The sequence below is a fragment of the Xenia sp. Carnegie-2017 genome, unplaced genomic scaffold (genome assembly GCF_021976095.1).
Source record: "Xenia sp. Carnegie-2017 unplaced genomic scaffold, XeniaSp_v1 HiC_scaffold_21, whole genome shotgun sequence".
Taxonomy (NCBI): Eukaryota; Metazoa; Cnidaria; class Anthozoa; order Malacalcyonacea; family Xeniidae; genus Xenia; species Xenia sp. Carnegie-2017.
The window spans coordinates 2773462-2788177 of record NW_025813484.1 but is presented as its reverse complement, the minus strand read 5'-3'; the positions used below and the strand labels follow the sequence as shown (position 1 = coordinate 2788177).

General features: G+C 34.9%; 1 protein-coding gene across 2 annotated transcripts; it reads left to right on the top strand.

Moving 5' to 3' along the window:
• The first annotated feature begins 226 nt into the window (after positions 1-226).
• Positions 227-6441, top strand: LOC124443780 (rhotekin-2-like). 2 transcript variants are annotated; one of them, XM_046994302.1, is made up of 10 exons: positions 227-501; positions 1555-1780; positions 1878-1924; positions 1995-2057; positions 2995-3115; positions 3789-3994; positions 4258-4409; positions 4556-4690; positions 5086-5380; positions 5842-6441. In XM_046994302.1, exons 2-10 carry the CDS (start codon positions 1557-1559, stop codon positions 6033-6035), a joined length of 1437 nt encoding a protein of 478 aa, XP_046850258.1. In that variant the 5' UTR covers positions 227-501; positions 1555-1556; the 3' UTR covers positions 6036-6441. The 2 variants fall into 2 exon arrangements, with proteins under 2 accessions (XP_046850258.1, XP_046850257.1); XM_046994301.1 differs by lacking the exon at positions 227-501 and adding an exon at positions 1098-1151.
• Positions 6442-14716: the final 8275 nt, after the last annotated feature.

Below are 14716 nucleotides of genomic sequence, written 5' to 3'. Positions count from 1 at the left end.
CACTTTATCAGGATTGCAGCTGGAGAAAATGCAAATATCTGGGCGATCGAAGATGCAATTCTGAAACCAATTAGTGAAAGGTGATGGTATAAAAATAGACATCTCATCATCGTCGTCATAATTCCAAGTTTTACATTAAGTGTCACATAATGATACATCGTGATATTACATACAAATTGAATTTAATATTTCTAATGATCTACATTTTATCACACACTTCAAAGAAAGATAACATTTCACGAAAATGTTTTTGCAAAAGTAGATTAATTACTCACAGCTCTTGAGGTAAAAGAATTATCTTACTTAAACATTTTTTCAGATGCTATTCTCTACCAGTACATATTAGTGAGTCTGATCCCCGGGCTTGATACTCGTGGTGCGTCTTAACCACCGGAAATAATTTCCTGTGGAGAGGAATTAGAAACAGCGAAAAGTATGTTTGATGTTGATGATAAAGTGTGATCTTCAAATACTGTATTTCCCTGCTCATTTTTTACGGAGGTAAGGATCTAATATACGTTTGTAGTTATCGTCACAATTATAAATGTTTCTGATAAAGACAAGATGAATATATTTGATTTCATTGTGTTTATGCACGCTGTGCAACACGTTCTGATTACATGAAGAACTTCGATCCTAACCTGACTTGTTTCTGACTTCATTACACTCTCACGCTTGCGATTTAGAAAGCTTTTTTTTATAAAATCTCAATCTATATCGATTGTTTAACAGTTTTAACACTGTTATTAGAAGTATAAAATGATTTATTTCTAGCTTATGAAATTTTATACTGAAAAATCACGAATGGGGTCTTTTGTTTGTTGTGTTTAAAACAACATGCCAATTCCTGTCCTAAAACTTAACACAATATTTCATGAGAAAGCCATCGCTTGTCAAAATGAAATCTCTATGAAATGGCTCTCGTCTTCGTATTGTTATTTTACCAATTTTGTAAAATACAATTTTTCCTTGATCAACGTAAACATGAATTATTAGTCAGTATTCCCATTCAAAAAGCCCGGTTTTGTTAATAATTAATAGACAATAGTATCAAATCTTATGTCATTTCGTTTTCCCAAATACTTAGACAAATATTGTTCTTCGTTAACTACAAAGGATTTCTTTTGTATTCGAAACAAATTAAACTATGTGTATGTATTTAAATCGACGTTAAAAAACTTTAATCCGGAGTGGCTGTAAATATTTTGTTTCTAAGACTGATTATTCTTCGCCGCTTGACTTCCTCGTGCTTTTGTGCTATTAAGTAGTAAGGATTTTGAAAGGAATTACAGTTGTATATTTCTACTTATTTGTATGGTATGAATAGAATGATGCAAGGGCATGGATTTCGGGTTTGTGAATGTGAGAGTTTTAAGTGAAAGAAGTAACCAGGAAATTCCCACAATCAAGCTTAATATGAATGACTATATACCTTGACTTCGATACGAAATAACTTCCTGTGATTTTAGATAAAAACGAATGTGAACGTTGCAAACTTTGCTTTGTTATTATATTGATTTCAATATAGTATTTGTCTGTGTTTTTTGTTTATAGCTATGGAAGACAATGAAATCCAAGGAAAGATTGATTATGAGGTGAAAATGCGTGAAGGGACTGTCAAGCTACTTGAGGCTTGTCATGAGCAGTCCCAAGCTTTAGAAGGAGCTAAAAACCTCCTTACAATCAATGCGAGGATTATTGCTCTAATGTCACTGCTACAGAAGAATAGGAAACAGACAATAAACTCTAAAACAAGTCCAAACATTTCGAAGATCCAAAAGTAAGACTGGACACACCATTGTTATAACCTCCTGTCTTGATATTGTCATGTACACTCATGTATTTATTATTAATGACAAATTTGATGTTTGTTTCAGTGGGGAAAAGGCACAAGTATCTTGTCTGGGAAGAATTTCAATTTCAGGTATAAATCATTTCTCTTTGACCTTTTACTACATGTCATGATGTGAAACCACTTTGAAAATTTGCTACAGATATACGCGTTCCTTTGATGTGGAATGAAGAGGAACATTTTAGGGCCAAAGAAAGTATTTCAGGTGGGCTATGATAGCAGTGTAGGTTTGAAAATATTTGATACATTGTCTGGTTTTAAGTAATTTTTTTCAAGCTTTCAATTGTCAATCTGCAGTATATGGATAGTATTGCAAACATAAGATTTTGAAAGACAAATGTTTACTTACTTATTTATAAACAAACTTTAAAGTTGTTTGTTTCTTAGACTCATGTTAGTAATTGTTGATTTTATTGGTCTGGACAGTAAATTGCATCTTTGTAATTCTATTCATTCTCCCTGCCAATCTAAGGACATCTTGGAAATCTTGTAGGAAAACGAGAACATGTTTATAAATCAATAGCACAGGTGTCTTATTTTGACTGAACATGGCTGGATTGCTCATAAAAGGCAACCTAGTGGCTAGTTAGAGATGAACTTTCAACCAATATTGACTATTTGTTATATGATTGCAAACCTCAGTTGATATATTGTGTCAATGCGAATGTTTTCAATGACCAATGCATTAAAGCCATCATAACTTTACCATAAGTCTCTATGTAATTATTAATAAGTCTCTTATTTTAAAGCATTGAATAGTTCAAGCAGGGGCAATGCAATATGTGCCAAATAAGGAGGGTGAATGCCTAGAACAGTGACCCTTCACAAAACATAGCAATATGAACCTACTATGGATGATGCTTGCCTAGATGAGTATCCTTTTGGAAATTATAGCAATATGTGCCAAATAGGAGGGCACATGCCTAGAAGAGTGACCCTTCAATATGAGCCAAATAAGGAGGGTGCATGTTTATAATGGTAAAAATAAAAATTCCTACACAGGGAAAAACTAGACGAAATAATATCTGGGTGAATGTACTTGACCAGATCATCTGGTCAGCGTGCGCCTGTGATGCCAATATACCAAAAGTAATTCCAGCTAGTCTCTCTTTATTCGTCTATTTTTTTTCATGTATTTTCAGAGATATCTCGAATATATCACGTGTTTTCTATCCTTAAACTTGGGGGTCAAGTCCAAGAAACGGGACTCGTTGAAGTAGATCAATCCTCGACAGATGTGACGCTCAACGACGTCGTGATTTTGTGAGTTGAAACGTCAAATTTTCTTAATTTTTTTCGTGTAGTTTCTCAAATGTTTTTATGTGTAGCAACGTGACATGTTCGTAGATGTATATTGTCCAGGTTATTGGAGTTCTGAGAGTTGACTGACGTTTCGACATTCGTAGTGTGATGGTCATAGATCTTCAGAGTGGGACTTAACTAATCTGGACAATGTACATCTACAAACATGTAACGATACTCTTGGGTTCAAGAATACACATATAATGTTAGTGAGAATTCATTATTAATTTATTAGTACATTGCTTGCTAAAGGCGCAGTTACTAACATAAAAAGGTTGTTTCCTGGGACGAATGTGTAAACGTCTTATGTCATCGTTTCGTTACTCAGCCAGTGAAGAAAATGAAGGCAATTTTCCACCCTGGATAGACTTCCATTACAACCCCTTTTTTATAATATTTAAGTCTATGCCGGGGGGGATTGCCTGTAAAGTGCTTGCACATAAATCAATTTTGATGACTTTCGGCATGTTAGTGTTGTGTGCTTAAGCGAAACAAGTTTCTAGTATTTTGGCTCTTTGTAACACGTGGATAAAGCATAACCAATCATCGTGAACGTTACCGTCAGGTAATTTGAGAAAGGGTTACATTTTCTCAGTGTATGCTATGGTTTTTGTTTTTAATGTGTATTTTGCAGCGATCATGTTGAAGCAGATTTCAAGCTGAACATCGAAATTTACTACACGACAACATCCACGAATGATGTTCATTCTACACACAAGAAACACACGCATCGCATGAATTCAGACGGCAGTTATGGTCCAAAATACGTTTTGGCTGGCCATGCGTCTCTCGACGTTGATAACGTCCACGATGGAATCAAAATACACGATATTAAGAAAGGTACTAAGATATGACCTACGTACAGGGGTAGAGAGAAGGGGGGGTAGGGTGTTTAGTTCCTGTATTCTTAACCATTTCTCGAGATGAATTCTGATTTTTAAATCACATCATCAGAACATCGTTTTTACGAGACGATTTTCTACAACTTGAAATCAATGCTTTGTCTTAAATTGTTTGTGCGTGTGTCTAATACTTTTTTTTGCTCCCAAGATGACTGCAGGGCTGGGCAGTATAAATGCACTCATTACGCTGTTTTTTCATAGGGGCTGTCGGTGCTAGTCCGTCCGCGTCAGCGGTTACTGCTGACGCATTTCATACGGCAAACCTTCCACTATGGAGCCAGTTTTGTTGTCGCCTGGCTGCGATGCCTCTTTCTGTTGATGGCGAAGACACTGCAGGTGTTCTGTTCTTACAGGTATTAAATGTTTTACTTCACCGTGGTGGGAGGAAAAAGATCTGTTTTTGCATTTTGATTTTTGGTAATGTGACAGTCTTGAAAAATTTTTTTAGAACTTTGATTCTGATGATTTGTAATACCTACAACGTTTTATTTGATTTAAGGGAATAGCCAATCGTAAACCGTCATGGGAAAAGTGCTGGTGTCGACTTCGTAAAGCACAATTAGAATGTTGGGAAACAGAAGAACATTCCAAAAGTTCTAAAATGAAACCAAAGAATATAATTAGTCTGAATGAGGTTCGAAACACGTTTTTAAATTTTACTAATTATTGAATGTTCGATAACAAACTTTACCTCTGCTTGAAGTAATTCTTTTCAAAATTGGCGTAAAGCTAAAATAATCGTGGTATCAAAACAATTGTTCATCAGTCTACAGAAATTTTGCGAACTGTTAAAAATAATGCGTAATCAGCTTAATCATTAGTTTACAAACAATTTTCAATGCTAAACTTGGCTTTATTTTTTTTGAAATCAACTTGTAATTATTAACAATTTACAATTTGTTTGCTTGTCGTTATGCTTTAATCCTTATTCCATAGACAGCATTCATAAACTACAGTGCAAACTGGGGTTTGTGAAAGATGGTCGACAGCATCGACTCTGCTTAATGTTTTGAGAATCACTTTCTCTAGGGTATGGATGTCAATGAAGATTTGCAGGGTAACTGTGAATATCGTCACATTCTTATACTCACGTGTTCAGACGATGAGAAGGAACCCGTATTTGCATGCGAAACTGAAGATGACTTTTTAAAGTGGAGAAAAGCTTTAAAGCAAGCATTGCTCGATCTCAGAGCTTGGAAACTGGCATACAAACAAGATATTGTTTTGGCTGACCCAACGCCAAAGAAATTACCAATAATTTCGCGTATTCCTCTTTATGATCAAATTGATGTTGAAATCACCTTGGAAGATGACTTCGATGAGGGTATGTATCAAATAATACCATATATGGTAATATTATAGGTCGAGATCACCTTAGAAGATGTCTTTGAAGAGGGTATGTACCAAATAATACGGTACATGCTAATCTTTTTACTGAAACAGGTGTAGATTTTTCTCTCTTGTCAGCGGTTTTGACAGCGGTTTAAAATATGTCTTCTTCATTCTATTCACCATTTGGTGTGTTATCTCATTAATTTAAGATTGCCTTTTTTCACTGTTTTGATAATAGATTTAATCTTTGTTTCGTATCGTTTATCCAAGTTACAACTTGTTGTGAAACTATTTAATATTAGTTATGTAGTTTCATTTTGATTGCATGTGTGTCCGTCCTTGTGCTGAAAATTGTCAAGTGATTTTTGACAATGTAAAGTTTTTCCTTGCATATACTTTCATTTGTTTCAACGTGACATAGGAATATCAATCTTAGCTTTGTACCCGCTTTAGACATGATCTATTCGGCCGATGAAACCAATGGCAAAAAAAGCGGCTCCGACTCTCCAAAAATCCGAAAATCTTCTGAACACTTGGATGAAGTTGAAAGACGTCTACGAGGTAGTGGTAAAGATGATGTGGATTCGAACCATAGGCACTCACCAAAGAGAACTGTTGAAGAAGTGCATTATGAAACAACCATATAGACATGCATGAAATAAATCTTAAACAGGTGCACTCCTATTCTTCATCATTAATATTTTCCGTTCATGTTGCGGGAAACTGCACTACTGCAAGCATAATTAGCACGTTTCCTGTCGCCATTGGGCTCAATCTTACTCTATGAATAATAATAGGTGATGAAAATTTATCAAATTAAGTCGACATGTGGGTATTTAGCAACTGCAAATCGTATATTAACTGATCTCTGCTTCAAAAATGAAATATCTGAGTTGTCATTTTAAGATTCATCCAAAATGTAAATATTTTAAGATTGTATGTGCGTTTTTTAATTCCGTGTGACATAGGGCATTTCATGCAATTTATGTACTATCGTAAATTTAAAATTTCAATTTTCCTAAAAGAAAAATATATTTCTAGTATAATTATAAACGTGACTTTTTTTACACAAATGGTAAGTAAGAGTACAAAAGCTATGACGAAAAAAAGTTCAATCGAGCTCTTTAGAATTGCTCCTGTCTTAGCCAATAGGAGGTAAGTACGTTACGTGTCCATTTTGAATTTCTGACGATGGCGTCAGCAAATTTTTAAACAATCTATCGAAGAAGAAAGGCTACCGAAGTATTGGATATTGCAGTTCTTTGAAAAGGTTGATAAATGCTTTTTCTTTTATAGAAATGGAATTAGGTCTACTGTTTTATTTCTGTGTGTTCTCATAGCAAGGTTTTTAACTGCAGTCCTGCAAAGCTTGTATATTTCCATTCAAAGGACTTACGAAAAGCATGGTGATATTTTATTTACTCGACGGCCAATTCCCGCTTCTTTTTGGTGTGAAATGTCATATTTTCATTGTTGAGATACGTAATGCTAAAAAATGTATTGTGCTTGCCAAACAGTTATGTTACAACTTCGTTATCTTCTGCAATTTTAAGTTGCTGAAGATCTTCCTTGCTGCATTAGGACAGTCGCCATATTAAATTTTTCGGCCACATGCCTTTATATTATATCTGTTGAACGCTTTTTGCGTTACCAGTGTTAGCTAGTAGCTTTAATCATGTTGCTTTAAAAGATTTTATTGATCAAAAGATAACTGTCTATAAATAGCAGAGATATACGAGATTTTTTAAGTTTGCAAGTACATGAATGAACATAGCGAAGTGAAGTGCTTCCTTTTTCCATGCTATTTTTAAAGAACGACCATCCTTAATGCTCTGCACCTGCACGAATGTTTAACAAAAAAAAAACAGTTTCAAGCCAATTCATTCAGGTATTAATATATACAGTACACATATAGAAGACAAAGTTCTTGTTGTTCAAATTACGCCCATTGGTTACGTCATTGCCGCCATGTTTGACATTGAGCATTTTTCTTTTTTACAAATCAAATGTCTCTCAACATGACGAAAATTCCATTATTCTCCTACTGTCTAGGACCTAAGGGGGATGGTTGCACACCACCTATTATTAGGATTTATATGCGTCTATTTGCTTGTTTCTCTTATTGATGTAGATTAAATATTTGGAAGCACAATTATCGTTGGGTGATCACATGAAAGGTAAGCAAATACATGAAGTCACTTAAATCAGCTTCGTTGGTCACGTTTGCTAGCTTTTTTCTCCGTTCAAATTATCGGGGTCCACCATTCGTCCGACAATTCGGTGACGTGATCACTGATCTGTCAATAGACAGTCTATTATCAGATCAGTGGACGTGTTGAACTCTTCCAAACACTTAAAGGTTGAATCATGTGACTTAATATAAGTCGATAAAAATGGTACCAGTTCCGTGTGTGCGTGCAATCAGAATTGCCGAATAATACTTTTGTGTACGAAGGTAAATTTCTCCCCTGGAAAAAATACTCCCTCACCCCCCCCTTTTTTTTCTTCGACAAGCCTACGTGAAACTAGCAGTTATGTGTATTCAATTTCTAGCTGTTATTAACCAGCTTAGCGTTTCTCATGCCTTAAAAATGTAAAAATCTCAATGAAGTGACATTACTATCGGTACTGTGCGTTCCCTATGTTGTGCCAGTGACTTAGGCCTTTGTAAACATAACCAAGATTCGCGTCAACTTCTAATACAAATAATAGAAATAAATGTCCATAATATTACCGCACGCATTCGTTGTGATGGCGCCCCATGTTGATTTTGATAGCTTTATCGTATCGAAAAATATTGAAGCGGTTTAAAAGACAATATTTAGCGATATCGGAGCAAACCTATTATAGTATGTACACCACTAAAGCTTTATGGTGATTTTCTCTTTATCTATATTCTCATGCATAGGGGGATTGGATGAGCTAGAACTCACCATGGTTTCTCTAATATAAAGTTTTTATAACATTTATATACTTTAGCGCAACTTGAAGCAAAGTAACGCGCAGTAAATTTACTAAGTTCAAGTCTCACCACCTCCCCCAAATTCTATTTCGTAATGCAGTGCCTAAACCTGATTATGCATAAATTGTTTGAGTTAAATTGTTTCTACAGACAAACGTTTTCGCTGGCGAAATATAAATCTAGGTAATATTTCTAAAAGTTTTTAATACAGTTGAATCTTATCTATTTTATGGCGGTTTAAAAATTGACGGACCTTGTCCGTCGTTGCAAGAGTCTGGAACTAGTAATCATTTGACGTCACACCAGGTTACAAAATACATTAGATTCAATTTCTCAAAGCAAAAAGAGGTTGCTAATACCTATGTGTGTTTTTGTAAATTACCCTGGTAAATTGCGTCTTAGTTCTAAGTCTGTTTACAATTATCATAACAGACATTCCGAATACCTTATCCTATTCATAATTTCAAAACGATCGACCTGAAACTATAAGAGTAAAAGAAATTTTTGAATTGATTTTGTAATGGAAAAACAGGTCTTCCTCAAAGACGTCGACACTTTGTTCGCCATATATTATGCCTGAAAAAATGCGATAAAACGTTCCTGGGCAAACAAACTTCACTTTAGAAGGCACATGAAGTTGATTCCTGGATGTTGTTTGACGAACAGGTTTTCGAGTGCCAAATCTGAAATTGCCAAAAAACTAGAATGATTTTATTGATTGATTATTTTCTTATTTGTGTTTGAAATTATACCTAAATTTAGTATTGTCAATGAAACATTTTGCCTGTAGGCGCCTTTAGGGTAAAGTTGTAAGACACGCCTAGTGCTAAGCAACCGTTAACCTCGTGGAAACTATAACTATATGAACTAAGATGTGTGTCTCATTTGAGAGGGATAATGTATAAAAAAAAATACACAGTGCAATAAATGTACAGAGAGATTGGTGAATATACAAAAACAAATAAAATAACAGTGTAACATTTCAGTCATAATAGAAGAAGTATAGTCTAAATACTAAAAAATAGAACCATAACCAACAATGGTCACAGGAACATATGTTTGCAATAATTTTTTTTTGTCTATACGCCGTGGTTTGTTTACTCGTCATATTATACTCCTTACATAAACCGTTTTGTTGTGAAGGTGCTAATGAGTCTATTGACGTAATGAAAAACAGAGTAGGTGGTTGAAACCACCAAAGACGAAGTAGATATTTTAATGTTAGAAGTCAATACAATTTTACTGTGTTTTGGCTTTCTTATGACGTAAAAAGATTTTATTTAACTAATTCTGCTAAATCAAGTATTTTTAGTCTATAAGACGTTCAAAGGAGTGGTAAAAACGCTCAACCTAAAGATACAAAGCGAGCAATCCATGCTGTGCACCAAACGAACGTCATAATGAACTTAAGACCTTTTTTAAATAACTTCATTAATTATAAATTTTTTCCTTTTCGTGCACTTAGTTTTAGCACATAAGTACTTTACTCATGCAATAATAAATGTACATAATCGTTTAGAAGGAAACCTGACATCACACCTTGTTGTCATGAAGTCCTTTTCTTTTAATTAAAACGGTGTAATCGATGAACCTCACCCAATACTAGAATATTATTTGATCAAAAGCGTCACTCGAAAGAATTTCATGAAAGTGAAAAATATGCTTCTGCATCAAAATCAATAAATACAAGCAAGAAAGTTTGGGATTTTCTATAAGGAAATTATTCAGGTGGCTTCAGAATATTTTAGTAGGCACTGGCATCTTCTGCCGAGGTATTTTGTGATTTGCGCACGTTTATGTCATAGGCAAAACGTAAATAGTTTTAAAAAGGTAGTAAATAGTGCAGACTCAGTACGTCATGAGGATTTTTCCTCTTTTTATTACTTGCTCGAAGTCTTAAAAAGTTAAGTGAGCTTTTCGAAAAGTTCTGATGGTAAATGTTCCTATCCTTCAATAGTGAGCGTTGGATAGATTCGATCATTACACGAAATGAATTACGAATACTAGGGTGAACACCATCACAACAACCAGGCGTTTCTTCAACAAATGTGTCAACCAACGAAGTACACACATGCACGGTGTAAAAAACTTTATCAAACATTTTCGTTTGAAGGTCTTTTTGGTCACTATTCACCATGGTAAACACGATGTTTACAGCAATAATACCGAGTATTTGATATAATTCGTTTGTTTTGAATTGTTAAGCAAATATTTTTCCGCGGGAAGTGTGGGAAAATGACTCTGATATTTTAACGATGTGAGACATGCGCACCGACAACAAGGTGAGTCGTTTTCGCAGACGTTGTTGAAAGAATTTTTTGGCGTTAATTTTCGTTTTATTTTTTCGTTTTATGAAATATTTGCAACTGTTCAACCAATTCTTGAATCATTGTTACTTATTGCAACAAACACTAAACTAAGGTTGCATCAATGAACATATTTCATACTGTTTTTTTCTCCCTCGCTACCACAAGCCCCAACCTCAACGCTTTCTTCGTGTTCTTTGAAGAAATGTATTTTACATAAGTAAGGTCATGCCCTAGATTGAAAGAAGAGGAGAGATAAATTCGTTGCGGAAATGCCTTTAGGTAAAGTGATGTTGATAATGCGTGTAAACAGATTATGTGACATTCTACGTCAACAGATCACGCCATGATTAGTCGTTGCGGCCAATTTCCTATTGGTGTTGATTAACAAGAATCAAACGATAATGAACGACGTCTATTTAAATGAACAAATAGCATTTTCATGTCATGTTGCGTCTGGAAAATGTCAAGCGCGCTCAGATATGTAAGCCGGAATAAGGCTGCTATCGACAAATATTGTACGATCAACTATGTGAAACAATGAATGACATCTCAGTCACGCAAAGCTCCGACGTTGCTTATCAACCTATCTTTCTGAGACCCATCTGGTACATCATGAGTATATCTTTACTAGGTCGCAGGCCACATGCTTTTGGCAATCGCTTCAAGTATTCATTAACCACGCGTGTTTACAGGACAGCCCCCACTTATGGTGTAAAACATTAGCTCATAATTGTGCCCTCGACCTTTAAGGAAGCTGCCACTTTGTAAGGTTTATTCGATTGCTTATTATTGTATGTCTTGAACTTGGGAAGTATTAAAAATCACGGGAATGTACTCTTTGTAATGTATCTGAGTCTCTTTAAAGCCTATATAGCTTTATTAAAATGTTAGAATCTTGCATACCGTTTCATGATCCTTATATAGCAAAAATTATTGTTTCTGAGAGAAACTTTAGTTAATAATACCTTAAGAAATATGCAAAAAAGGTTTGCTACATTTATATGATATTTTCGTGTTCGCGTAATATCACAGCTTTGCAATTAGAGTAGGTGATAATCTGGGAATTGCTATAGTGAATTGGCGACTATCAAGTAAATCTCATTACATGCATGTATCATTAGAAATCTCTTTCTTAGTCTGATATCCAGAGATCGATTCTGTTGCTAGGATTTTTTTCCCTAAGATAAATGTATGACTATATTAGCTAGTAATAGTGTGTATCGTTGTCAAAGACCTTTTGCTCATAAGTAGTCGAGTTGAATTTCCGCTGCTTTAGTCAAAAACTTGCTTATGTCAGTTATTTGAAAAAGTTCTTTTACATCGTATACGATGCCGTTTTCAGTGTAAACTGATGAGTAACACATTTAACTCGGCTATACAGCTAAAAAAAACTTTGCTGTAGAGTATCAGAGGAGAATGTTTCGATGGTTTACTCCTTATTTAATTACTCAATGCCTTAGCAAAACAATAGACAAAATGGTCCAATTTAGTTTTATTTAATAGTCCATGCTGCTTGAGAAATAACCGGTTTTTGACAAGTCTCACGCGCACTTACGTTCTCACATCAGTCACATGCAGCGAAAATTTCCCCTGTGCTTGTTAAAAACTTATTGTCAAGAATAAGTAGCCGTTTTCGAAACTAATTGAGTCTAAGCATTTGCCTAAAGTATCTGTTTCTAAACATCTTCAGACAACAACCGTTTGCCCTTAATAGCGCAGCAACAAGTAGACGTCGCATGGTGAAGAACTATTAGCGTATTTAGAGTTCACAGCAGGTAATTGCGGGCAGCTACTGTGCTTTGAAGTGAGTTCTTGTACACTTCTAGTGCCCTACTTCTTAGCTGCACGAGGTTTTAAGAGTCCCTCCTGACCGTACGTGCTTCTTGAAGTGTTAAGAATTCGTTGACTTGGCTCACTTTAATGCGGGAAGGGAATGAACGCTTGGCACGTCCTTACTCTAGCGCCTTAAATACTTGTTAAGATGTCTATGTATAAACGTACAGATTGAACGAATTATATGGTATTTGCGCAAACTCTTGGATTATATGCACGAAGACAAATATATTAATCTTCATTTACATCGAGCAAACAAAATAAGACAATAATTGAGAAACTGACAAAAAACTAAATCATGTTAGCTTAGGATAGTATAAAGATGAATAACGATTGCAATAGGATGCTTTGATTTCAAGAATGATTTCATGGATAATTGTAGAGTACCTGTACGAACATTTTTGTCGATAAGTGGGGAAAATGATATATTATACATAGTTGCATGTAGCACTTTTGACAATATCGACAATTGTATGTGAAACAAAGCAACCTTGGCTTGCTTTCCTCTGAAGCATCAGGTGTAATTTGGTTTTAATGATCTTGTTCATATACATACAAACAGTTTAAGATGAATGGGCGGTACAACATGAGTGTGTTGTAAGTATGTTCTTAGTTTAATCTTTGCGGGGTTCGAATTACACTAAACTTTTGATATGCGTGTAGTTTTGGCCGCATTGCAATAATTGAGGTTTATAATTTGCATTTATCGCAACGAACTCTTTGTACCTTTGGCGAAATACACACAATATAGCATGTCAACGTATGAAAGGCAATCATGAAACGTAGATCCGTCTTTGTACAAGCACGAGACAAAGATCTTTGTTGAAATTATGAAACATAATGCCACAAGGAATACAAAGAATTTTTATTGCAAAAAGAATGATTCGAACGAAAATCTGCTATTCAAAGAATGAAACGTCCACCCAAATTCTTCTCTCGTGAGAAAGCATCTCTTTATGATGTCTTAATTTCCCAAATATGTATGTATAAAATACCAATCAAGAGGGGGTCGGAAATCAAAGTATTTGGGCTGGTGAAACACACAATTATAAAGATGTACATACTATAATAGGTGTGCTTCAATATCGCTAAATATTGTCTTTTTAAATCGCTTCAAATATTGTTCGCTACATGCGTAATTACTGAAAATTGGATGATATATCTTAATTTACAACCAGCATTCACTATATCATTGCGTGGCAACTAATTTAGATCAGTGCTAGAGGCAATTTTGCCAAAGATGTCAATTATCTTTTGTGTCGTAGCCACAAAGCGTGGCATTAATACTTGCTCGATAGCAAATCAAGATGTTATCTAATGCTTCGTTCCCTCCTACGTGCATGTGATTTTCTCTATAGTAGGTGCATTTCCAAAAAAAAACATCTTAAAATTATTTCTCAATTGAAAAATATGGGAAAAAACCCAGCAAAGCATACAAAAATCATGTGTTTTTGTTGTATTGGCCAATGAGGGAGGATTGTGATACAACGACCAATATCATTCTCTGTTTCGAAACTTCCTTTTGTACTTTGAATCCTCGTGCTTGCCAATGATTTTTGCCTAATTCGATGATATTTCTTCAGCTTTTTAAGAGTCCAAATCCGTCGTAAACACATCGCTTTTCAAGGAGTAATTAAAAATCGTAAAGGGGTTATTGAATCGATAAGTATGCAATGGCGTGTACACAAATTTACCAAAACAAATGTCAAGATATCTCTTTGTTGATTTTCGTAATATTTGAATGAATTGTAAAGTGTCCAAAGAGGAATGGCTTCTCGCGAACCACTCCTTGTAGAAGAAGCTTTCATTTTAAGAAAGAAATGCATCATCTAATCTTGCCAAGTACATTAGAGATAAAACTTCCAATATACTTGTATGAACAAAGACGCTTCGATTTAGTAATGTACGCCTCCTTATATGGAGCAAGCCAATATTGTTCTCGAAGCTTTCTCTGTGTGAAAATATTGAACATGGCAGATAGGAAATACATAATCATATAATTCGCTCATTTATCTGTCGGAGATTAACGACCGTATAGAAAATAAGCGCTGGGATACACACATCATCAAATACATCTTTACATTGCAATATAGAAAACCAACATAAATAGGTTAGCCATTTGAATGCATTCAGCGGAAGATCATGCTTAAGAATACAAGATAACAACTTTGAAAGCGTGAAAATCACTTCAATGAAATTCAAGTACCAAAAACCCTAACGGTAT